Raw genomic sequence first — 27,980 nt, 5'->3', positions numbered from 1 at the left:
GTCGCGGGTTCGTATCCCCGTCGCGCTAAACATGCTTGCCCTTTCAGCCGTGGGAGCGTGATATTGTGACGGTCAATCCCATTATTCGTTGGTAAAAGAGTAGCCCAAGTGTTGGCGGTGGGTGGTGATAACTAGCTGCCTTCCCTTTAGTTTTACACTGTTAAATTAGGGACGGCTAGCACAGATAGCCCTCGAGTAGCTTTGTGCGAAATTCAAAACAAACCATACCTAACTTTTAATTCTTTGTGGGATCAATAGCGTTTATCAAGGTTTTTTTACGTGTTAGAAAGAAAAGCTAAAAAATAAGAATGAGTTCTTTTGGCAAGGATTAGATAATTAATAAAGAGTCATTAATTTCATAATGATAACCTTGAGCACATCATTAAGAAGAATAAATCGTTTTAAGTAATGTCCAACTAATTTTGTATAAAGTTCCGAATTCCGCTGAAAATTTAAAACCTACACATGAACACCATTATTAACTAATAACTACCTAAATTTTGTTGAAAGGTTTATTTTACTTGTTATTATGAGTTCTATTATCGTAATAATATTCTCTACTTTATGTTTTGCAACTAATATGGGTAATGATGTGATTAGACATCTGATACTAAATAAAGCTGAAACTACTATCTTTTGTGTATAATATAAAATGCATAGATTTTTCATAATTTTCGTGAATTGTGCAAGCTATATTTCCATCTTTTTTATACACAAAATAATATCGGTGTGAAAGTTTTGAGTGTTCGTGTGGGATTTGCAGTAACTGTCTTGTTATTTTCTACAGAATTCTAATTGATTATAAATCTTAATTTCTATGGTTAACAGTACTGGATATATAGTAAAATTCTGTTTAGATGGATCAATACCTGAATTATATGAAGTGTTGATGAATTTCCATATCTGATGAATTCTTGTTGTACACCTGTTTGTAGTTACTGAACATAAAGTGGTCACGCATGGATGTTTTATATCTTAATGTCTGAACCTAGTAATGCGTGTGTGATTTCTTATAGCAAAGCCACATCGGGCTCTCTGCTGAGCCCAGCGAGAGGAATCAAACCCCTGATTTTAGCTTTGTAAATCCGTAGACATACCGCTGTATTAGAGTAACAATGAAATAATTAGAAACACAGACAGAAAATTAATGTTTGCTATGACTTCTTTGAAACTGATGAATAAAAGATTGCGCAAATGAGTTTATCCTGGGAAAATATTTTTCCTATTATTTGTATCTAACATTTTTCGAATAATAAAATGAAGTAGCAGGTTTTGAATAGTTAGAGATAATCAGAACTTATTTAAAACAAATTATTTATATTATTAACTGGTGGTATGACGTAATGCGTTTTTTGTATTTGAAAAAACACACGTCATGTACACATATCTATATACATATGGAAATAATTAAATTAAATTTTTTTTTTAACGTGGCTGTTCTTCTCTGGTTCTCCATGTTCTTGCCCACGGTGTGCATCTGACCACTGTTGAGTAATAAGTCAAGTTAGACCTAATTACTTATCAGTTTGTATTCATTGTTTGTAACATAAAAGTCGATATTATACACATCCACACACTTACAAAATAAAATGCTTAAGTTGGAGTTTGAAGAAACTAGATTTTATTAACAATGTGGTTTAATCTTTTGATTAAGCCGACACTACAGCTCATTTGAAAAAAACGAACAAAAACTAGGTTATAAAATATATAAATTAATCCATATTTTATAGAAAAGCAATTAGGAATTTTCCAGTCAAATAATTTAAGTTAAATAGATTTATGCTTCACCCTTTTAACCCTGTTATTTTGAAATTTTATTTACTTTCTGGTCGATATTTGGGTAGAATTACGATATTAGTCTGATTATCTCTAACGCTTTGGTCATCTTCAAGAGAATCAATGTTTTCTAGATTTTTCAAAATAAGAAAGGGTTAAAATTTCAGAGGTTTGAAAGCAACATCACTGTAACCTAATGATTATGCTTACAAAGAAAAATAACTTAAACTAACCTGTTAGAACATTTTAAAAACCTATAGAAGAAACAACGTTTGGTTTTAATTTTCTATTTAAACGAACACATTTTATCATTTTTTACTATCGGATGGGCACTTATTGAGTTTTGATTATTGTCCAGCAAAGAATTTTTTCCCGTCAATGAAGAAAAATTACAAGAGTGATTATTTGGATCATGTGACGATTTTACTCCCTATTTTCATTTCTATGTACATTTCTTTTACATAAAATACTTATGCATTTATAAGCTCACGAAATAATCATTTCAGATAATGTTTAAATAGTTCTTTTTTAAGAACTAGATTAAACACATTATAATCCACTGTCAGAACCACGAGGTTATCACAATGCTCAAATTACCGATCTGAAATGCCATTTAAAAGTCTGCGAAATAGCCAGTCAAAATAAGAAAATAAGAAAACTCAACATCATTTTAAAGATATTCAGTGTTTTCAAGTCTCGTAAAATGGTACACAAAGTTTTAATCAAATTTTATCACCATCGTTTAGTGAACTTTATGCCTCTAGCTATGTGTCATGTTTGTAAACAGATCAAGAAAATTCGCTTCCACATTTGCATATATTGTAGGGTTGTTATGAAAAACTGAACGTTCCAGTCATGAATAAATGTTCATTGTATAAGAACAAGAAAGTCATTTTCAGCAGACTTGAAAGGTATAAAACACAGAACAACTAATGTTATACGAATATTACGCGGACAAAAGCAATGACTTCAAAAGAAATGGAAACCTCCAAAGCAGTTTGATTTCTCAGTGCCTGTAAATATTTGATAATTTAATTATATTATACCTACTAGCATCACAAATTTTTAGAGCAAAGATGAATTATGTATAAGATTCAAAGGTGTCTACTATACTGCTTTTGTCAATAAAGCTTTGAAGCGACAGCATTCAGTGTCTTTATCTCATTAAATCTTTTCATCAAAGTACGATGAAAATTCATGCTGCACACAAACGTTTAAGGGAGATGGAAAAAGAAAATCAGTTATCTTTTCCAAGCTTTAGAAACAAACACATGAACCACAATCAACTAAACGTAGAGTAGAAACACTTTGAATTTATTTTCTTTCATAGACAGAAATATATAATCAACATTACGGATGTTTTCTGTGTTCATAGTGAACGAAACCGTAGAAATACTTAGAGAAGGTTATATGCTAATTGTTTTCTCAGTGAAAGCATAATTCTTCATGGTTCCTATGTTTGTAATTTACAGTACGTAATAAAATGATGAGTGAAAGAAGCACGTGATTTACACTTAGTGCACATTAGAGCTATTTTGGCTTAACTACACCAGCAGATATACAAAAAAACCTGTAAGATTCGACTACCTTATAACTTTTTACGTAAAAATATCTATTTTTATCGTTTTATTTTAATATATTCCTACTTATTTGTATTATTATGTTCAGTAGCAGCTGATCTGCTATTTTAAAATTTAACGGATTTCAAGGTGGTGCATGAAACATGTAATTATGTGTAGCTTGAATAAAACATTGATCGTATTTATCTGTACTTGTTAATGTGAAAACATGCTTGTTAAAATTATTTCAATAAAGAAAATAATAACTCTTAAAAGAGAATATAAGTTTGATTCGTTTTAAAATAACACGTTTCTCTTCAGTGGATATGTGGTAGACATCGAGTTAACAGATGAAATTGTTTTATTTCAATGCTCCTGTGGAGACTGAATTTCTCAAAAGAAGGATTAATGTATTAAATTCGAATCATGTATACTCATATCCAACAAAATATATTATATTCATGTAAAACTTCGTCATTTCAACGAGTTGCAAAATGATTAATTAAATATCTAAAAAAGAACCTAATCAAATATCTCTCGTAAAAGCACTGACAATGAAACTTTCAATTTTTTAATTTTGATCAGACTGACGAAACGTTATTGGTGTTCTAAATACCAAAACATTTTTTAATCACAGAACTTTTTAATGTTACTGCAGTAAGGGAATGAACTACAGTGAGAAGAAACCTAATGTATACCGATTTCCATAAAAGTAAAAATTTGTAGTATGATCCTATACTTCCTAAAAAATATGGTTAAAAATATTTGTAAGTATACTATTATAAAGAAATATAATAGAGTAATTTAATTTATGTTAATTTATAAACTAATTTTATCGTGGAAAAGTATTTATATCTCTCTATATACAAACGAAACAGGTTCAAGATATATGAGTATGGTGTATAGGATATAGGTTTATAGAATATGTTTATATATCTAAGGAGCGAATGTGTGTAAACACGCACTATTCTTATCATTCACGTAAGCTGTGAACACACTTTAGCATTTCTTGCAAATGTTTGAGGCACGTATTTTTACGCACGGAATTTGTATATTATGCATTTATAGTAATAAAAAACTATGTTCCAACTTTTTTCTAGAATATATATATGAATATTGTCCGTTCTGCTTCCATTGTAACACACTTTGAAACAGCACACTAAGCACTAAAGTTATTATCATATTTATGTATATATAAAAGATTATTCGACTTAAACCAGTATTTCTTTTTTGTTGTCGTTTTTGTGAGAGCTGGGAATACCAATATTAATCGTAAACAACCCGGCTAATTTGTGTGTATAAACATGTACTGAAATACAGTACGGTTTATCAGGCTTTTATTTTTCCTTATAAAAACTCGCAAGTAAGTTTTGTGGTAGCTGATGTAATGAATGAGAGGTTTGGTGTTCTCACTATAGTAGATATCAAGGTTTTATCTTATATATACAGTTATAAGATGTTAATGAGGAGAGTAAAGACAATAATGTTCATTTCTGCGACAATACATACTTATTCATTAAAATATGCATATCTATAATAACAAAAAGACATATCTATGTGAGTCAAGGTGTGTGTGACCGCAATAACTCAAGAGGAAATAATCTAGAAACCCGAAAATTTCCACTCATACTAAGTGAATCATGAGGGTGTGCAACTGGGCATTATTAATTATTTATGTGCATATACATCTTTTCATGAAGCAAGCTAGCGAAATATCATATAGAAAAGAATCGTGTACATCTTAGCTCCGAGAAGAAATAACCTAGAAATCTGATATTTTACATTCGTATTAAACGTACCATAATGATGGTGCACCTGGGTATTATTTCTTATCCTTGCATGCCGGCATGCGTTTTTTAATAAGGTAAGCAGGCAAAAACTACACAGGAAAGAAATAGATCCTCCACCATAACTTTTAATATATAGAAAAGCCAGTGCGTTTTGGTAATAATGTATTCCTACAATAGCTTTTATGTCATGTTGCTTGGCAACAAAAGTATACAACCTATACTTTATGCTAAAATTGTTCAGAGTACACACACTATCAACCTAATAACCCGAGCGAAACCAAGTAATTTAATTAGTTAGAAATAAGAAAGAAATCCCAAATTTCTGTTTAGCAACATATGTTTTTTTTTTACATAATTATTTAGTTTTAAAATTTTAAATTAAATTTTCGGAACGTCCACAGTGAAATTTAATTTAAAAAAGAGATTATATACATTGGATGAAATTTCAATAATTATATGGGAGGCATAATGCATATTTCACGTAATACTCAATATTAAAGTAGAGTTTTATTTAGTTTTTGGTAAGCACAAAGCGAAACAACAGACTAGCTGTATGGAAACCCAAATTTCAGCTTCTTAAGCCTGCCCGTTTATCACGTCACAACCCTCCAGTGACTAAGCGGTATGTCTTCGGACTTACAACGTTAAAAACCGCGTTTCAATACCCGTGGTGACCAGAGCACAGATAGCCCATTGTGTGGCTTTGTGCTTAATTCAAAAGAACAACAATATCACATCACTCAGCCACTGGAGGGTTAAAATTAAATTATAAATGCCCATTGTGAGTGTTACCTAATAAACATGGAAGTGAAATTTAAGCCCATGCTGTCTCTTCTCAACAATATTCGTACATGAACTTCGTGCAGCCAAACCATGATTGTGAGTGATTTATTGTTTTTCTTACTGTTTACGTGTCGTTTCATCAAATTTGCTGCATACATAGGATTTTAGTCTAATGAATCAGGCTCCTGAAGAAATGACAGTGTGAATCAGAACCTGATTGTATTTGCACAATTAAATTTTATGTATGTCATCGGTACCGAAGACTGATATGTTGCTCACGAAATATACTCATCCCTCAAAATCTTTCACTGTGAATGTTGTACGTTGACTATGATATCGTTTTCTTCTTTTTCATCGAAGTAACGAACTAAGATTCAATGTTGACGAAACGTTCAAGCCTGAGTTCATCAATAAAAAGCACACGCATCTAATACTGCTCTTTCTACTGTTTGTGTTCAGATGCATATTTTAGTTGTTTGGATTCTTTAATTCTTTTCAGCAATGGCCAGGTAGTTAGGGCCTTCGACTCGCAATTTGAGGGTAGATGGTTCGAATCCCCGTCGCACCAAACATGCTTGCCCTTTCAACCGTGGGGGCTTTATAATGTGTCGATAAATCACACTATTTCTTGGTAAAAGAGTAGCCCAACAGTTGGTGGTGGGTGGTGGTAACTAGCTGCATTCCCTCTAGTCTCAATATTAAATTAGGGACGGCTAATTTAATAGCCCTAAGGGAGCTTTGCAAGAAATTTAAAAACAAAGAAATAAACCTTCATTAAGATCGTTTCGCGGTAATTTGTAACACACTACACTTGAGACACTTAAAATCAGTTTGGGTAAGGTTCTGTTTTCTAGCTTTACCCTTTTATTAAAAATTCCAGTTTAACGTACCCTTTTCAAAGTTTGCATATAAAGCTTACTGAAATGTAAAATATTTACGTAAGTTTACGCACGCAGTATTCTTGACCAGCCGTTTTACTGATATCAACATGGCTGTCATAAAATATTTTAGACTTGGAAGACGTGACTAGATATTATTATTACTGGTACTGCATTTTGTAATTTTTGGACGACTACCTACGACAGTGTGAACTATCAATATTTGCACATGATAAACAGGATACCTTCTGATAAAATTGCATTTTATACACTTTTTACTTTAGCATTTGTATTTTACATTTCATGGCAGAGCTAATAAGCCCATGTCTATAATTCTGAATTCCTGATCATAAGGAGGGCACCAATCAGTTGCACCGTATCACATACACTACTGGATTGACTATCACTCTTATAATACATGCATAGCTCAAATTGTGGAATATTTTATGGTGTAGCACAGATTCGAATCCGGCTAGGCAGTTCTGATATCCAATGCTCTATCACATGGTTACGATAATTACTTTCACTCTTGTATTTCGAACAACTGTACATTAACAGAACAAAGTAGAAAACGAATAATTTATTTAAGCTCATTTTACATTCTGTTCAAACAACGTTTCCAAGTTCCATGTTGAACTCTTTGTGGATCTATAATTTAATTGAATAGTTTATTAAAGATTTAATGATCTCATGGCAATACAAAATCTTTAGTCATTAGCAGTCTGGAAAAATCTGACATACCATTTTTATGTTAGAATTGTGTAATAATCTGATTGAGTAATTTTAAATTAATGAACTACATGGTAGAGATTGAGCTTAAATAACCGGTGTTTTTCTTTTAGCAAAGCCACAAAGGCTATCTGCTCAGACCACCGAGGGGAATCGAACCCCAGATTTTAGCGTTGTAAATCCGGAGACATACCGCTGTACTAGCGGGGGGCCTTAAATAACCAAAAAATTTCTTTCTGCTCTACAAAACAGGCACAAACAGTCCATATAAGTCAGATATGTACTATTTCTGCGCTGCCTCTGGTATTAGTTATAGTTAATTTTAAACGTTCAAGATTTTGCAGCTACTTTAGGGAAATACCGGAGCCACTGAATACGTTATTAAATCACAAGCTCCATAAGCTATATTGAAGGTACAGATGGCATGAGGACAAAATAATACGGAAGAAAGTGATTTATTAGAAAGTCAATAATGCGAAAACCGTAGCTACGTAAATGGTCTGACTTCTGAACAAACAAAAATTACTTACAATTCCAATTAAAATTTGTCACAGTTTAGCTCAGAACAAGAACAAAAGCAAATGTCAAATAATAAAGAAACTTGTCATAGCAGGGCTTGAATGAAATAAATATGACTATTTCATATTCATACAAAGCTACTGAGATGTGTGCCTTTATAAAGAACAAGATATATGAATAAGTAAATACAAATAAATGAAAATCATAAAGATAAGAATGAAATAGTAGCTGAATAATATTTCTTACATTAATAGGTTATAGGCCTGGCATGGCCAAGCGTGTAAGACTTAAGAATGGTGAACAAAGAAAGAGTGAACAACTTTCTATTGTTAAATATTGTTTCTGTGTTGCATCATTTCTCGTAATAAGGCCCGGCATGGCCAAGCTTGTTAAGGTGTGCGATTCGTAATCCGAGGGTCGCGGGTTCGCATCCCCGTTGCGCCAAACATGCTCGCCCTTTCAGCCGTGGGGGCGTTATAATGTTATGGTCAATCCCACTATTCGTTGGTAAAACAGTAGCCCAAGAGTTGGCGGTGGGTGGTGATGACTAGCTACCTTCCCTCTAATCTTACACTGCTAAATTAGGGACGGCTAGCACAGATAGCCCTCGAGTAGCTTTGTGCGAAATTCAAAACCAAACAAACAAACAATTCTCGTAATAAACTACAAACATTTTCCCATTTATATTATCAGTAGAACTCAAAATTATGCAACTGTTTTTATGTATGTGCTCCGGAAGTGGAAGTTTCTTTTGGTTTTTATGCCAACCACATTGCGCACTTACCCTTCTCGATAAGCCTTTGTTGCTAAATTATGACTGTGACTATTTTGGCCATTTATTATAAAAGAGAGAGTGGAGACTTATTGCCGTCCAGAAACAAAGGAAGTTGTTCAAGAAGAAACTAGCTTTCCTGTTATTCTACGTTTGTATAGATACTATAATTTTCTGACGGTAATTGACAATTGAAAATGAGATGATTTGAAAAACATGCAATTTGTTAAGACGTAATTTCTCAGTATCAATTGTCTGTTCATAATAGAGGCTTATACAGATGAATTTTAAGTATGTTATAGTATACCAGGATCAAATTTACGTCAAATTACACTACATTGTCATCAAGTTCTCTGACGAAATGAAAAACTTCTGGTGGGTCTTGACCCTATAACTCTACTAAAAAAACAGATGTTTAACTAACTAAACTTCTCTCTCATTGCAATTAAAATAATAACTTCTAAAAACAAGTAATAATAAATTACGAGTTTTATGATTTAACTAGCTTAACTGGAGATTCATAATAAATTTAAACTATACAATCAATAATCAATGACTTTACCTAAGACACGCATCACTTCTTAAAATGTACCTCGTCCGCTGGCTCTAGTAAGATTGTATTTGGTAGTATAGGTAAATATGACTAAGACGATTTTATTAAAAATATTTGTCCCTTTCATCAAACGATTAATACCATTTTGTTTTGCTTGTGAAACCAATAATATATATATATGTTATATACGTGTATAAAAATCTAGAAATAATTCACACAAATCTATTTATTGATGCGAACTGAAAAAAGGACACACTTTTAACAGTTACACAAAGAACGTGAAGTTCATGAATCGCCTTGTCTCTCTCAAAGAAAATAAATAGAGTCTTTAAAAATGCAATATATTCGAAAATTAGCTCTTTGATTGCAAAGAACAAACAATAATAGTGAATGCATTATTGAAGTATAATTCTACTCCTTTAATTGAAACTATACAGGATGTTTAGAACCATATTAACTTTAACGAATTTTACAAAACATGTTCCACCTGCTGTCCTTTTAATTAGAAACAAGATTGGAAATGGTATTTTCATTTTTTGTGTACGCTGTGAAGCATGTTCTTGTAATGTTTCAACACTCGTCACAAATTACTAACAGCACCGTAGGAGATATTTTTCTGTCTCTCAAGATGTTGTGCATTAAAATCTTTCTGTTGGAAAAAATCTATTCTCCCATACAGCAGTATTAACTACATATTTTTACTCTGTAACAGCGCCATAATTAGTGATGTACCTGGAATTAGTAAAAGCTGCAAACCACATACGATTCCAGACTTATTGACACCATGTATTCTAGGTAAATCTGCATCCCTATATCATCTGATACTGTGAATGATTCACAGTTATATTGAAACGAGCTCAATGAAACTCTTCTCCATAAAAATGTTATACCGAGTGATTCCCATTAGACCCGTACAAGTTGATCTTTAGTTCTAATGAGGAGATCACTTTGCTCCACATTGAATCATTCTAGTTAACACGCTCTTTGGCCCAGTTGAGCTGCATCTTCTTATCTTGTTGGTGAAAAGATGTTTCTTTCGTGACTGTTTTGCTGGGAAACTAGCGAGAGTGGATGGCATATGCGGTGACAATGACCCTGTAAGTTTATTTCCATGTACGTGTGAGATCTGTGGACGACAGTAGACGATACGCATTTCAGAACACGATTGTCAACTTCTTTTGAAGCTTTATTCGTACCACTTTCATTTCCTCTTCTCAACACAATAATTTTTTCTATAACTCTTTACTCACCTGCTCACAGTAGCCTTGTTAAAATTAATTCCAGCAATCTGCCTAGACAAAAGTTCTTCTTTGCTTAAAGCAACAATGACTGATGTTTTTCCTATGGTGTTAACATCTAACTCTTGAACATGATAATACCACACTCACATTGTAGCAGGTAAGCTTCTGAACTGGTTCTCAGTAAGAACCTATATCTTTTAGCCATAAAACAGCTAATGCTATATCCAGACAGTCTGTAAAACCGCTAATATAATAATTTTTTTTGCATTATCCATAACATTTATTTGCACCTGCGTGCTTTAGATCCTTAAATCGGAGGTTTAACAGTAGAATAAACAATGTACACCTTCCTTGTGTAGTTGTTCTTTAGGTTAAGACCTCAAAGAAGATCATATTAAGTACAACAAGACAACATAACATATATTCAACTACCTAAATCACAATATGGTATTTAGAACTCTCAACTTACAAGATGAGGATCGTGAACTCGAAACTCGTCATCGAACATGTTCACCTGTACAGCCATCCATATGGGTGCTATAATGTGACGGACAGCCATACCATTTGTGTTTTGGTAAATAGTAGTCTGAGCGCTTTCAGTCGGTTGAATATCTGTTTTTATTCTAATTTATCACTCCAAAATTACGAACTCTTAGTGCAGATAACCCTTGAGTAGTTTTGCGTGAAATTTAACAAAAGGAACGAGCAAAAAACTTAGAATAGTCTGAAATTTTTAAATCAATGTACATATATATATATTCAAATACATTTTAATTTATCATTTTCCACACTGTAAGCTTATTTTCAGCATAATGTATACAAATAAGCAAATTATTGCAGGATAAGCTGAAGAAATAATAAATAATTCAACTGTATACGTAGAAAACAGTGCACTTCTTATGCTTATTTATACCAACTATATAAATGTACATGTCAACACATAACTCAGTAATATATGTCAGTATTCTTTTAACCCCTTTTAAGTGGTAATATTTCTCCTCTCACATCTTTTGAATATTGTCTCAATTGAAGGGTGTGGGTTCACATAATTCTGAGAATATAAATGGAAGAATTAAGATAGTCAATCGTGAGTACTCGTTCATAAAATATTAATTTTATACATATTGATTTTTGTTCTTTATCTATTTGCGAAAGGGAGAGAAGATTTACACTGACAAAACATGTTATTCGTGAAAGAAAGGACATCATGTATATACACTGCTGGCCAAAATCTTAAAGCCAGTGAACATAAAGAAAAAAAAATAAGAAAAGGGAAAATGAATATAAAAACCTTTTTAGCATTTAATAAGGAAAATGCGAACACTATGAAATTAGCCTAAACACTAGCTGGTCAAACGTTTAAGACCATACTGAAACGAAGCGTTAATCGGTAAACACGTAACGCAATTTAGGCATTTGTGTTCAAGCATTAGCGTTGTCAACATCTCTCACTGACATTTCATGTGTTACATTGGGTAAAAACATGTCAAAGATTAAAAAGTTGACAGAGTTTGAACGTGGCAGAATTGTCGAGCTGCAAAAGTAAGGTCTCTCTCAACGTGCCAACGCTGGTAAGATTGCGCATAGTAAAACTGCTGTTGCAAATTTCTTAAAATCCTGAGAGATACGGAACGAGAATTTCAAATGGTCGGCCCAAGAAAATTTCGCCAGCGTTGAGCAGAAGGATTCGACGGGTTGTCCGGCAAGACACCAGCCGATCGTGAAACCAGATTAAGGACCTTACGGACGCAGAATGCAGCTTAAGAACAATAAGACGGCAGTTACGAGAGAAAGGCTTCAAAGGTCACGCCTCCTTCCACACCACGAAACATCTTGGTTAAACTTTGCTGAGAAGCACCAAACATAGAACGTAGAAAAGTGGAAGAAAGTTTTGTTCTCTGATGAGAAAATTTAACCTGCATGGTCCAAATGGCTTCAAACGTTACTGGCACGATAAGGATATCCCACCGGAGACATTTTATACACGACACAGTGGAGGAGGATCCATCATGATCTGGGGTGCTTTCTCTTTCCATAGAACAATGGTGCTTCAGGTTATACAGTGGCGTCAAATAGCAGCTGGCGACATTGGCATGTTGGAGAGAGCATCCTTATTGACTGAAGGCCGTCGCTTGTGTAGAAATGACTGGATCTTTCAACAGGACAACGCTGCAATCCAGAATGCCCGCAGGACAAAGGAATTTTTATAGCAAATAACGTGATTCTTTTTGACCATCCAGCGTGTTAACCCGAACTGAACCCCATTAAAAAATTTTGGGTGTGGATGCCAAGGGAAGTCTATAAAAATTGACGGCAATTCTAAACATTGCATGATCCATTCGTGAAGCTATCTTCACCACTTGGAATAACATTCCAGCAAGCCTTCTGCAAACACTTGTATTGACCATGCGAAAGCGAATTTTTGAAGTTATTTGCAATGACGGCCGTGCAACTCACTACTGTGATCTCATGTTGTGCATTTCTTAGCCTGTTTAGAACTTTTTTTTGGTATAGTCTAAAACTTTTGACCAGATAGTATTTAGGATAATTTCATAGTGTTTACATATTCCCAGTTAATTGTTAAAAAGATTTTTATTATTATTTTTCCTTTTCTTATTTTCATCTTTCAAAGCTTTCAAACCACTCAAATAAGTGGTTGAGTCTAACAACGCAAAATGCATATTTTTGTTTTATGTTCATTGGCATTAAGATTTTTGGCAAACAGTGCATATTATAAAGAAATATGAATTCAAACTTACCATTTACTACTAAATTATACCTCTTTAAATAAATTCCACCTGTCATGAATTACTTTGTACACCGACAAATCAAGTGATTTTCTTCCGTCACTTTAGTTCTAGCGTAATAAAGCTTGCGAGCCAGAAGAGTTTTATGCCCTCTCTCTTCAGCCCCCAGATTAAAACTTCAAAGTTATAGTGGGTATGGATAATGGATGAACAGGTGTAAATACTGCTGTTCGGAAAAGGAATCTAAAAAGTTAATCAGCTGTGAAGGTGAGATGTGAAAAAGAAAAAAAAATATCCAGATGCCTTAAATATACGGAGACATTTTTCGCATAAAGTAAGTAAAGTTTGGATGACTTATAGAAAGAGACATCTGCTGAAAGTTGAAAATAAGTTAAGCTAGTGCAAACGGTTGTAGCAGAGGATAAACATAAAACGTTTTGTAAGATAGTAAGAATGACATTATGAATCAAGAAGTAGCGAGTGATTTGTTGTATATGAATCTTTTATTGATAATGAATAATGTTCTAAAATGTGATGCGATCAAAAAAGTCCTGTCTTGAACTGAGTGGTGTTGTTTTGAAGACCAGATGACGTGCAGGGACGTTCATGTGCCATTTAAAATGATTATAGTTGAGAAGAAGGACACTAAGGCAGTATCATCAGTACACTAGAAAATTTCAATAGGCTGTGATGTATCTGAGACATACGGGATGTATAACAGAGGTGAGAAAATTAAACATTGTAGAACACTTTCATACAGGGCATAGAGTCCATAAAATGTTCCTTCTATAAATAGTACACTCTGAGGAACGAATTGATAACTTGAACATGAAAGAAGAAAAACAAAACATTTCTATATTTGTCATATCCCAATCAGCCAGTGTGAAGGTACCTGGAATGGTGGCTTGGCATGGCCAGATGGGTTCAGGCATTCGACTCGTAATCTGAAGGTCGCGGGTTCTAATTCCATTCGTACCAAACATGCTTGCCCTTTCAGCCGTGGGGGCTTTATAATGTTACGGTGAATCCCACTATTCGTTGGTAAAAGAGTAGCCCAAGAGTTGGCGGTGGGTGTTGATGACTAGCTAACTTCCCTCTAGTCTTATACTGCTAAATTAGGGACGGCTAGCACAGATAGCTTTCAAGTAGTTTTGTGCAAAATTAAAAACAAACAAACAAACAAATACTTGGAATGGAGCGACAGCCCTTGCTGACACCGAACGTATGAGAACATACGTATAGAGTGGTTAATATATAAATTATACTTTTTATCTTACTTTCAACTGGAAGATCTTATTAATGAGTATATACATGATATATGCATATACGTTTAAACAAAATATAGTAGCACGTCTTGCTTATTCAAAATGGAAAATATACGTTATTTGATACTGTAAGCTTTAAACAAATATCGTACTCTAATACACGTGAAAAAAGTTTAGGAAATAATTATTTTAGACAAAAAATTGTGTGTGTTTGTGCTTTTTTATAGCAAGGAAGCACCGGACTATCTGCTGAGCTTACCGAGGGGAATCGAATCTCTGATTTTAGCGTTATAAATTCGGAGAATTACGGCTGTACTAGCGGGGGGGACAGAAACATAACTACAGTTCAGGAATTTCTGTGGTTTCACATACACCGTAGGTCAGACATAGCCAAGTGATTAGGGCGATCGACTCGGAATTTAAGGGTTGCAGGTTCGAATCCCTGTTCATCCTTTCTTCCATGAGGGCGTTTTAATGTTGGGGTCAATCCCACTAGTTCTTGGTAAAAGAGTATCCCAAAAGTTGGCGGCAGATGACGATAACTAGCTGCCTTACCTCTGGTCTTACACTGCTGAGTTAGGGATGTCTAAAGCAGATAGCCGTTGTGTAGCTTAGGGCGAAGTTCAAAACAAACACACAAATAATATTATACCATGTAACTTTCACTTTTATATTACAGGACCGACGGTGATGGAACCATTTGAGTGGAGTAATCGGGTGCATTTCATCGTTACTTATATGTACGGTAAGTTTTAGAAGATTTTGTTTTTATATTTTAGCACAAAGAAATCCATTTTTTATAAATAAGGTTTAGTTGAAATCTTTGAAAAACAAAAAGCAAAATCCGTAAAGAATTAGAGTCTACTGAAAAAAAAAAAGTATCTGGTCAGTCTTATTTCACTAACTTGTATCCTGTTACGCTACGACAAAATCATTTAATTTAATCGCATTATCAATCCTTATTAAAAGATATAATAAAACGTAATATTAACGTTGGTCGGGCTGCCTTTTATAGCCCGATATGACTTTGCTATAAGAAAACACACATACACACCTTTTATAGCTCAGGAAACATGTAACGTAGCACGCCATTACCAATGTAAATTTAAATAATATATTTCATGTATTTCTGTGACACGCAGTTGTGTTTCAATAGTAACTCATGGTTTGCTAGAATACACTTACAAAATATCCCGATACAATTTTGTCATAATTTATTTCCTACTCTCCAAGATTAATATTTTGTGTGCTGCTCAGGACTATAGTAAAACATATCATTTTTAACTGTTTAATACTATGTAATGTTATAACATTAGTACATTGCGAACTGGAAATTACTTCATTCTTTTATGCAGAGTGTTGGTGCAGTTACAAAAATAAATATTTTGTACCACCGAACTATCATATTTGTTAATTTTAAGGTAAATAAGGTCTACAATAACACGTACCAAGTCATAAACGTAAATAAAAATGAGTAAACTAAGGCTGTATAGTTGCAGTTTAGAAACTACGATTCATACTTGATTCGAGTCTAATTTTGTATGTATATTTTTAGTTTCATTTTTTTTAATACTAAAACGAATCAGGTGAACTTCTCAACTGATGTTTGTTGTTGTTTTCTTCTTTTTAATTTCGTGTGCGAAGTCAGTCATCCTTTACTATTACGTTAATTCTATCCGTTAATGCTTAGTTTGGATGGAAAGTCTCTGAACTCAGGTAAAACTCCGTTTGCTAATTTGATACTCCTGTCCTACTATGGTAACTCTCACATCTAGTTCGTTGTCCTTCTCTATGTTTATTTATAAACTTAACTAGAAACTAATTGTGACTACCAGCGTGTTTAAAATCACCTTAACACTCATGGCACTTTTTAGTGTTGCGTATAAATAGATTTAACTTTAGATTCAAGAGTTACTGTCGTTAAGAAAAAGCTTTATTTGTTTAAAGACTAACAATTAAACCATTGGGTAGTTTAATAAACTATATGAAATGAAACAATTGGATGCTGCTAAGAAAATTATGTTAATTTATTTATCCTTCCCGAAAATGTTTATTTCTTTCCAAACACTATTTAAAGATAAACATGCTTCACTAAACAGGTAAGTATTTCAAGCTCACGTCATTACGATAAAACATTTCATTTATGTATCTAACATATAAATAACATGTATTCTAACTGGTAATACTGTACGCCCGCACTCATTCGTAGCAGGAATTTTATGTACAATTGCACAGTTTTTCCACAATTAAATACTACTATTATAAATTATTGAACTACTCTCTCTCTAGGATTTTAGCAAACTCTAGAAGATGATAAGCAGAATGTCTTGGAAGGACTAATGTACAAAAGTATCATTTGATTAATTCTCCAAGTCTTTCTACACAAGCATCATGCTAAAGTTAGCAGTCAGTGCCCATTTCACTTTTTTCATCATGAAGGCTCTGCATAAATCAGGAACGAAAAATACAAGAATAATGATATGCAAATTTCAAATAAATAATAAGCTTACCATTCCGTTTTATTTTATCTTTAGTAAAATAAATAATAATTTCCGTTTTATTTAATTTCTAGCTTAAAATTTTACGTAATATTGTTCATCTAATAAGCCTTGATTGCAGAGGTAATATTCATAGGTGAGGATACTCATTACGAAGGAATCAGAACGCACTACGATTTTAACACTGTTTAGTCCCTCCTTCTAACGCTTGTACTTTGAGAATATTAAAATAACATTCACGAACTAACAACCTGGTTAAAGAAGCAGATGAAATATTTAGAAGTTCCTAACACACAGTGAAATTTATAACTGAAGGAGCAAAAACGGTCCAGTACAACAAAAACATTCCATTGCTGTACATTTACTGGTCCCAAAATAACATCTGAATGTAACCAAATATGTAACCAAAAAGTAATTTATAGCAACTGAAAAACAAAATAATAAAGCGCAAATAAACAAATTAATGTATCTATCTACGGGTTTACCGAAAATTCATAGCCTTCTTAGGAATTACTAATATCATTAGATAAGGCTAAATTCACGCAATGTGTTGAAAACCAAACCCACAGCTTTTGCATAAACAAAAAAAAAGTTAAGTAACCTTTCAGTTTTATATTGACTAAAAGTTTAAGAATAATATTCTCTGGATACAAATAACACATTTCATTCGAAATAAATTACAATAAAAGTTTAACAAAATGAAGTTTTTTATTGCGCCTTCCATTTTAGATTAGATATTAAACATAATGGACAGAGTTTGATATTATTTTCACTCCTAAGATAATACAAAAAGGATAACAGTGGAATTAAACATTCTTCAAAGAATCAGTAACAAGTCCTTTTTTTATGCTTATATAACAGAAAATAAATATTTTAATGTTATCATTGAGTTTTTGAAATAATTTTTGATATAAATTAATTTTGACAATCTTAATAAGAAGGTTCACTACATAGCCAAAAGTATGTGGACACCCTACCATATGTGCTTATTGAACATCTCATTCCAAAACCATGGTCATTAATATGGAAATGGTCCCAGCTTTGCTGCTATAGCAGCCTCCACTCTTTTGGAAAGGCTTTTCACTAGATTTTGGAACATGACTCAGTCATAAGAGCATTAATGAGATCGGGCGAGAAGGCCTGGCTCGCAGTCTGCGTTCCAATTCATCCCAAAGGTGTTCGATGGGGTTGAGGTCAGGGATCTATGCAGGCCACTCAAGTTTTTCCACACCAACCTTGGCAAACCATGTCTTTATGGAACTCGCTTTGTGCAGGAGGACATTGTCATGCTGAAATAAAAAAGGGCCTTCCCCAAACTGTTGCCACAAAGTTAGAAGCACATATTTTCTAGTATCTTATTATATGCTGTAGCATAAAGATTTCCCTTCATTGGAACTAAAGAGCCCAGCCCAAACCATGAAAAACATTCCCAGACCATTATTATTCCTCTACAAAACTTTAGAGTTGGCACGAAACATTCAGGCAGGTAGCGTTCTCCTGGCATTCGCCAAACCCAGATTCGTCCGTCAGACTTCCAGATAGTCAAACGTGATTCATCACTCCAGAAAACGCATTTTCACTGTTCAAGAGTCCAATGGCGGTTTGCTTTACACCACTCCAGCCGACGCTTGGCATTGTGCATAGTGATCTCAGGCTTGTATGCAACTGCTCGGGCCATGAACCCCATTTTATGAAATTCCCGACGAACAATTATTGAAATGACGTTGCTTCCAGAGGCAGTTTGAAACTCGATAGTGAGTGTTGCAACTGTGGACAGACTATTTTTATGCGCTACGCCCTTCAACACCCGGCGTTTTTGTTCTGTGAGCTTGTGTAGCCTACTGCTTCGTGTCTGAGCTGTTGTTACTCTTAAACGTTTTCACTTCACAATAACATCACTTACAGTTGACCTAGGCATCTCTAGCAGAACAGAACTTTGACGAACTGACTTGTTGAAAAGGTGGCATCCTATGACAGTGCCACATTGAAATACAGAGCTCTTCAGTACAACCATTCTACCGCCAAAGTTTGTCTATATAGAGATTGTAAGGGTGTATGTTTGATTTTATGCACCTGTTAGCATAGGGTGTGGCGGAAATAAACAAACCCACTAATTAGAAGAAGTGTCCAGATACTCTTGGCCATGTAGTTTATATGGTGGTCCAAAAATATAAACTCTTACCAACAACGCTTTTCATTTGGAAGCTTTCAATAATATGAAGAACCCTTTTATGCCCAAGATAATAAAGTAAATCAGTATTATAATATATAAATTTAATAGCCCAGAATAAAGAGGCGATACAATTTACAAGTTATATAATAAATTTATTAGTTTTAACACTTGTTAAAAATATTTTATTTCAAATAATTTTCTTTTTCACAGAAAAAAGGAGCTTCGAGTAACAAAACAAAATTTTATTCATGGTCATGAAACCGCTCTAATATTATAATGTTTAATAAGAAAAATATATATGTAAAACGGCTCGTTTGGGTTGATACATTTTTTTTTTTTTTTTTACGTAGAGGAACGAACAACGTTTCGACCTTCTTCGGTCATCGTCAGGTTCACAAAAACAGAAAGAGGTAACTGACCGGAAGCTGACCACATGTTTGAAAAGGGTTGTGTAACTGAGTTTCGGAATGTAGAGGGCGGGATTAAATGTTTGAATATATAATTTTATATTATTTATTTTATTAATATTAATTATATTATTTTTAATATAGGTATAAAGGTGTTTCTTTGTATTGGTTTATTTTGGGCTTGAGTTGTTGTATAAGTAAGGCTTCTTTAATTTTGTGTTTGTTTATGTTTGTTTCTTTATTTAGTATTTGATGGTGTTCTATGGTTATGTTGTGTTTATTTGACTTGCAGTGCTCAAAAACGTGTGAAGGTGACTTTTTATGTTCTTTGAATCTGGTTTCCATTTTTATACTTGTTTCTCCAATATAGAATAAAGACTCGTTTAATTGCAAGTCTAATCTCAATCAACTTAATCATAAAGCCTTAATGGCCAGTTTCGATCTTATATCCCTCTTTACAGAAGTTCCAACCGCTGAAGCCTGAAAGATAGCCTTAGAACTCTATATCCGAGACCCTAACCCATCTATATACATTCCCAGCAACCAACTAGCAACCCTCATAGAATTCACCACAATGAAGACAAACTTCATGTTCAATAACCACAACTTTATGCAAACAAATGGCCTAAGCATGAGCAACCCAGTATCACCAGTTCTAGCCAATATTTTTATGACACAAGTTGAAACACAAGCAATTACCACAGCATTACATCCACCACTACACTGGTACAGATATTAGATGACACGGTTACGGGATTCACATCTACAGAACACACACTTAATTTTTTCAATCACATTAACGCTATACATCCCAACATCAACTTCACATGTGAACAAGAAGAATGCAATCAAATATCATTTTTTAACCTCAAAATTACAAGAACCGATACACAACTTAAAACAGAAATCCACCGAAAAATCACCCATACTGGTCTATACATTCCTCGGGATTCAGCACATGAAACTGAACAAAAACTCAACACACTAAAAAACCAAATAAACACAGCCATAAAACTATGCTCACCAGATAAAATTAACGATGAATTAGACAAAATAAAACAATACTTCATCAATATCAATAAGTTTTCTCCACAAACCGTAGAAAACATTATACGCACACACCTGGACAGAAAGCAAAATCAACCAACAAAAGTAAATATATCTCACGAATCAAAAAATCACGAAACCATATACTGCTGCATACCATATATTCCCAACATCAGGAGAAAAATAACCAACATTTGGCAAAAACTAGAAACAAAATATGACATTGTAGTTAATACCAAATGTATTCAAAAATCAGCCACAAAACTAAGGTCTATACTATGTAAAATCTATACTGACAAACACGACACCAACATTATTTATAAAATACAACGTGATTACTGCCACGACTTCTATATTGGAGAAACAAGTATAAAAATGGAAACTAGATTCAAAGAACATAAAAGTCACCTTCATACGTTTTTGAACACTGCAAGTCAAATAAACACAACATAACCATAGAAAACACTCAAATACTAAATAAAGAAACAAACATAAACAAACACAAAATTAAAGAAGCCTTACTTATACAACAACCCAAGCCCAAAATAAACCAATACAAAGGAACACCTTTATACCTATATTAAAAATAATATAATTAATATTAATAAAATAAATAATATAAAATTATATATTCAAACATTTAATCCCGCCCTCTACATTCCGAAACTCAGTTACACAACCCTTTTCAAACATGTGGTCAGCTTCCGGTCAGTTACCTCTTTCTGTTTTTGTGAACCTGACGACGACCGAAGAAGGTCGAAACGTTATTCGCTCCTCTACGTAAAAAAAAAAAATGTATCAACCCAAACGAGCCGTTTTTACATATATATATTTTTTTTACAAGTGGGTTTTCTCGACATCACTGATTGATGTTTAATAAGCTAAACTTAGTGACGTAAACATCTCACGTGGGAAAGTCGCAAAATTACAAGAGTGAGGTTGCTATGGTCCATACTGTAATTAAATCATATTTTTATTAATATAATGCACGTATTAAAAGTTATCATTTTCGCAAACATGATACCATCTTTATTTAGAATGCTGCCAAGAATTTAATTATCCCAGTTACTTCATAAAATTAAATATATTTAATTGGAAATGTATTGATTATAGTAAATAATTGATAGTTTGCGTGAGATCCTTTGTAATCTCCAAGCTTCGGTAACTTTCCGTTTATTTGTGAATTAAAATACACTTCAGTATCATGTTTAATTTACAGAACTTATTATATTTACAAACTGTCTTATTTTCGATGTTTCAGTAGTGTTGTCTGTTGAAAAATAAGAGATCAAAACAGTTTAATAAATAATATGAATAACTTTTGCACTCATATAAACTAAGTTTTAGTCCGTTTGATATATCATTTCAGGAAAATTAAGCTTTCAATTATTAAAAAAACTGGAAATGTTTAGTTTTATTTCTGGATCGAAGAAGAATTGTTTTGTAGAATGTGGGAGAAAGCAAACGGCTACTCTCTTTTTAATTATTGAACTGGGCGAGATGGTAACGTCTGTTTGCTACAAACTGGTCTTGTAGTACGAAATGTTATCCTGAAGAAGTTAGTCAACTGTGATTTGAAGTAAATTACATTAGCGGTGCCTTGGAGTTGAAAATTACAGACTACTTTTATATTTAATAAAACAAATTCTCCCTACAACATTATTTTATGTATAGTTACATACTAAGATTCTATTAAAATGATAGAAAGGTTCCGTTTTCGCATCATCAAAATTTTAATTGAAGAAATAACTTTTCAGAAAGGAAACATAAAAACGTTTGTAAAATTAATTGAATTGTGAAAATAATCCATCTTAATCTTAAACTATTTAGCACTGAACAGTAACACCTTTAACATATATTTAAAAGTTGTCTTTTTTCTGACCTACAATTGTAAATAAAAATCCTCTTTCAACTGACTCAACTCACAGATCATTTGCTTTAGGGATTAACTCGCAGATTAGTCACTTTAGAGCTTAACTCACAGATCAGTCACTTTAGAGCTTAACTTACAGATCAGTCACTTTAGGGTTCGAGTAATGTGAAAATCTTCTTAATCTAATTTATTTTAGTTTTTTTTGATTCTCGCCTTGACTGAACACTAACAAAATTGCTATCACAAAAGCATATTCTCATCATTCAAACGATAAAGTGTTTAGTCTATTTTTAATGTGTTTTTATTCAATGTTCTAATAATTCCCACAAAGTACTTGTTTGATCATTAAGCTCTGGCCACCGCAGGTATCAAAACCCGATTTTTAATGTTATAGATCCTCGGTGTTACTACTGAGTTAAATTTTATTTTCTTTATGGTGACTTTTAATCACTCTCTAAATGTTTTATGTTTACTGTAAACTTATTAACTCTGATCTTATATATTTTAAATGAAACAAACTTTGAAAAGCGGTAACATAACTGACCACATTATTCATTTTTCAAGGTCCGGCATGGCCAGGTGGTTAGGGTCCCCACAAACCAAACATGCTCGCCGTTTTAGCTGTGGGGGCGGTCAAATCCCACTATTCGTTGGTTAAAAGTAGCCAAAAAGTTGTTGGTGGATGGTGATGACTAGCTGTTTTTTTCTTATTTTACACTACAAAGTTAGGGACTGCTAGCGCAGAAAGCCCTCGTGTAGCTTTGCGCGAAATTCAAAAACAAATAAATTAATTTTTCGTTTAACCGTTATTTTCACGCTCAAATTTCACGTGACTAGTTAACTAGAAATTTGGAAAGAATGGCTGTAAATCAGCATAACATGTAAACGAGTACGCGATAAAATGGATGATCTAATTGATTGTTGGAGACGAGAAATGTGTTTACCATTTTCAAGACGTTAGCAAAAATATTTAAGGTCATAAAGCAATGGCTTGCTGTAAAGTTTCTAGAAATTAAAATTACGAAATAATACGATATAATAAATACACACAGAAGCACACAAATAATGATATATGTCAAAGTTTCAAATACACCTAATATCAGTTTGATCATTATTATAATTACGTTTCAAAATATAAATACAAAACCAATCGTTGTTTTAGTTAGAACTTAGCACGAACCTTTCCAAGAACAATTTATTACAGAGTTCACAGAAGTTACCGAAAATCAGTTTTTAGTAAATTAGGGTAAATTACTGAATTTATATGATCTCTATGGTTTTCAGTGTCTGAAGTTAAGTAGCTAGATCTCCTAAGGTGCAATATTAGCTATTAAAGGAATAAAAAAAAGAATACTGTTTTCAAAGTTTTATCAAATTAATTTCAAAATCCTAAGTACCTGCACTACGTGTAAGGTATTATTAAATAGCATGTACCACCAAGTTAGCCTAATTAGAGCTGACTGTCTAAAAACTGTAGTTTTCAGCTAGTAATAGCATGTTTTTTTATTATTATACAGCGTGCGACAATATATATTTTTATAAGTGGGAATATTTAGTTGGAATGTTGAACATCCTATTAGGCATAAACAATAGGCATAAAAGCCTATTGGTCTGAATTAATAATGAAGTTATACATCATAAAATTTGGATCACATTTTAAGAGCAATATGAAAGCACTTATTTTCTTGAAATAATGTGATTGCTATCAGTGTTACGAGGGCTTCTGTTGAATAGAGAGAAAAATCTCGTAATTTCGTTTAATCCTTTCAATATACAAGAGAGTTGTGTGAGTTCTTTAGCTGGAATGTGTAAGTAGTACAAGTGCTAGTTTAGATTTGTTTTACGTCTGATTGTTGACATAACACTGACATCTGGGATGTCGTGGAGGTCAGTTAATATTATATCCAACGGCATCTGCTAAAATAAGAAATGTGTTGGTAAACAACGATTTAAAAGCATAATAAAGTGGATTATTTGAGGACGGAGTACATACGATATGTTTTGACAGAATATTGGTGTGTTGTTTACCATTATATTATCACATCAGCATAATGTACTTCCATACATTACATTAAATTGACCGTAAAATGCAATCTTCAGTTAGTATAAAAATATTTAAAGATAATTTAATCAATTGATTATTCCAACATTACATGCATGTGATATAAATTTGATCAACTCTCTAGGATGTGAACATTTTGTATGATAACTGTGTTGGTGAAACATGTTTTTAACTTGTCACATGTACCTTGGAATATGAGTCATAACCCCTTTTAGACCTTTCGAGGTGGTGTATCTTTCTTGGATTTATAATCTAAGGATAAATTTTTCTTTTTGTTAGTAAAGAATAGCACGAGAGTTAGCAGTGGATAATGTTGAATAACTGCTTTTGAGGAGTCTATCATTTCAAAATTAGAGATAGACCCTTGGCATTTTCGTGAAAATTTTAAAACTAATCTTTTTCGTATTATTGGCTATGATTTGCAAATATTTGTCATATAATGGACTCTCTGTAGTATATACTCTTTTCGCTTGAATAACTAAATTTGTTTTTAAACTGTTTATTCATACAACCATTACCTTCATCACAACGATGTTTCCTTTGGATCTATTAATATTCAGTGTATCTTCCTTAACAGTAGTATTTCCATTTTCGGTGATTTTTACACTATAAAAATTATTTTCCTTTTTATTGGGACTGTTTTCATATCGGCTCAATCGAAATTCATCCTCATTTTTCAACCTAAGAATATTTATGTCTTTTACAAGCTTTACTGTATGACATAATTAGGAAAGCATTAAACTAACAACAACGAGTGATTATGTACGAGTCATTTGATATTTTTAGAATCGGTAAACATGAGATATATTTAGTAACTTCAAATAATTCAGACACGTATTATCATTTATAAAAAAATATACTCATTAATATAATTGCACTAATCACACTCATATAAAAAAGTGCTTTTAATCTTATTAATTTAACATATTTTAACACCTTCATCAATTACATTTAATATATCAACAGTTTCAAGTTTCGTTTATGTGATCCTTCGTGAATACAATGACAACATTTAAAGGGATTTATGCTATTTATTCCTAAGGTCTCTTCTTTTTTATCATAAAAATAGTTAAGTAAAATGAACGATTTGCCTTTTAATTTCATTCCTCACAACCCCATTTTGGTTATTCATTCTTTACAAATAATATTTTTTATTGTGCACTATTATATTTCATAGTCACTTTGCTCCACATTAAACCATAAAATATCGGTATGTTTACTCTTGTATTCACTTCCAATAATCATATCACATGAATTGAATTGTGCAATACATCTAAGTCAGAAACAACTCAATAATATGTAGATGTTTTGTAAAGAAGATACTGAAACTTGAAGTTAAATAGATATAACTATGAATGATAATGAATTCTTTATGACATCCGAGTAAGTTATAAATGCAAAATGTATATACAACATATTCAGACAATATTAAGTTTAAGAGTCCCTCGTAATTTACATATAATCCATTACAGTTACTCTAAAGAATTATAGATATGATTTGTTATAAATAGTAGTATCAGATTATGCTAAGAGATTACTTTTTGTCTGCAGTTTACACAAATGCAATTTGACAACCAAACAAAACATAATGGACAAAGATGAATGTGGCAAGTTAGAAGTTATTCATGTTACTTTGAATAAAATAAAGTGCTTGCTGAAACTACTTGACTGAAAATTCGATTAATGCAAAGAGAAAACAAATATGTTTGTATGTGCGTGTGCAAACTTTCCTTAGTGTTGACAAGTGATTTATAAATTTTAGCATAAGATGAAATAAGCTTCATAAAATCACATTGCGGCCAGCTAGTTTTCTTTGCTGTCGTGATCACTTTCCACTCGAATCACCTCCGTTTTGGAATTAATATAATACAAAATGATATCTGGGTGACTATAACAAAAGACGATGCTTTATCTAAAGATATGTTTTTCAACTGAAGTTATTCAACATTCATAAAGGAATATTGTTATTCTCTGGCTCATTATGTATTTAATATGAATGAGTTACAGCGATTCCTTCATAAAAAAAATCTGATGAAATTATCGTCCATATGGCTCTAGCTACCTTATATTTGAAACTACCGGAACTCCCCTAAGATTACTGTATCCATTGGAGGTAGCCATTTCTAACAGCTCTATCAAGAGACTTTGCCCTTTGTTTAAGATATGAGGTTGCCAAATTGATTTTTGTAAGACTTGTACGTTATGATAACAGTTTAAAGTTATTTAGTTCACAAATAAATAAAACTGAAATCCAATCAGCATAATTTGGCAATTGGTTGAAATTTTAGGACCTTATTTAAACAGTTATAAGATATCCAGATATAAAATTTAGAGTGTGTTAGTCAAAAGATAATAAAAACATCATTTCATTATTACAAAATATTTCACTAAATGTGGAGTAAAGCTTAGAAATAATACTTGCATCTTTACTGGATTATAAAATTGTTGTTCTGAAATAACTCTAATCATCCTTTGATATAAAGTGAAGCAATTACGTGAATAGTTTCATCTGTTTAATTTATAACTACAAACATCCAATATTAACGTAATAGATTTTAAAAGTGTATTTGCTATACACAATCATATCCTGCTTCTCTATCTTTTAAATCAAGAGATTTCATAGCGTTTACGGTATATCAATAGTGAGAGATGATGAAAGGATTTAGAGAAAGTTTGAATATTATTTTGAGTGACCATATTTGGACTGAATAACGACAGCAGTAATTTATGCATATAACTAATACAATCATTTTCATATTCTTAAAAAAAAAAGCATAAAAAGCAGTTTCAATTTTATTAATACGACAAAACCACAAAAATAGAAAAATCAAACATAGAATTCAATATTTTGAAAATATAACTTCACATGTTTAACAAAGCTATAACACATATAAGCCGACAAACTGTGACTATGTATATTTTTGTAAACCAGTAAAAAACTGTGGTACAATAACAAAATAATATCAAAATCCTCATAAGTATGCCGATTTACTTTTATTATTCATAGAACTTTTAAGTTTAAGCTCAAATGCTATAGAAATGAAAGCATTAAACTGAATAAGGTATATAGGTGAAACAGTTCTGGTTGACTCCATGAAAAAGACTGCTTATTTGTTTCTTGAGTTTCGCATAAAGTTACTTGGGGACTAACTGCGATAGTCGTTTTTAATTTAGAAGTAATAGAATATAGGGATTTAACATCACATTATATTGTTTCCACAGCTTAAAGAGCGAGCAAGCTCGTACACGAACATTGTAAGTCGAGTGCCATAACCACCCGGCTGTTGAAATCTTAAAATGTCCAATAC

The 27,980-nt window shown here is 32.6% G+C and overlaps 1 protein-coding gene across 1 annotated transcript in view; it reads left to right on the top strand.

Annotated features, from left to right (window-relative positions):
- LOC143252820 (sarcoplasmic calcium-binding protein-like) overlaps positions 1 to 27,980 on the top strand; it is a 122,069-nt gene that overhangs the window by 66,586 nt on the left and 27,503 nt on the right. Inside the window, exon 2 of the mRNA XM_076505562.1 lies at positions 15,292 to 15,357. Coding sequence (XP_076361677.1) covers positions 15,303 to 15,357 — 55 coding nt within the window. The 5' untranslated portion in view covers positions 15,292 to 15,302. The remainder of the gene's footprint in view (positions 1 to 15,291; positions 15,358 to 27,980) is intronic.

Source organism: Tachypleus tridentatus, chromosome 6 (genome assembly GCF_004210375.1).
Source record: "Tachypleus tridentatus isolate NWPU-2018 chromosome 6, ASM421037v1, whole genome shotgun sequence".
NCBI classification, from domain to species: domain Eukaryota; kingdom Metazoa; phylum Arthropoda; class Merostomata; order Xiphosura; family Limulidae; genus Tachypleus; species Tachypleus tridentatus.
The sequence above is the reverse complement of the archived record's forward strand: the minus strand, read 5'-3'. Positions and strand labels throughout refer to the sequence as shown.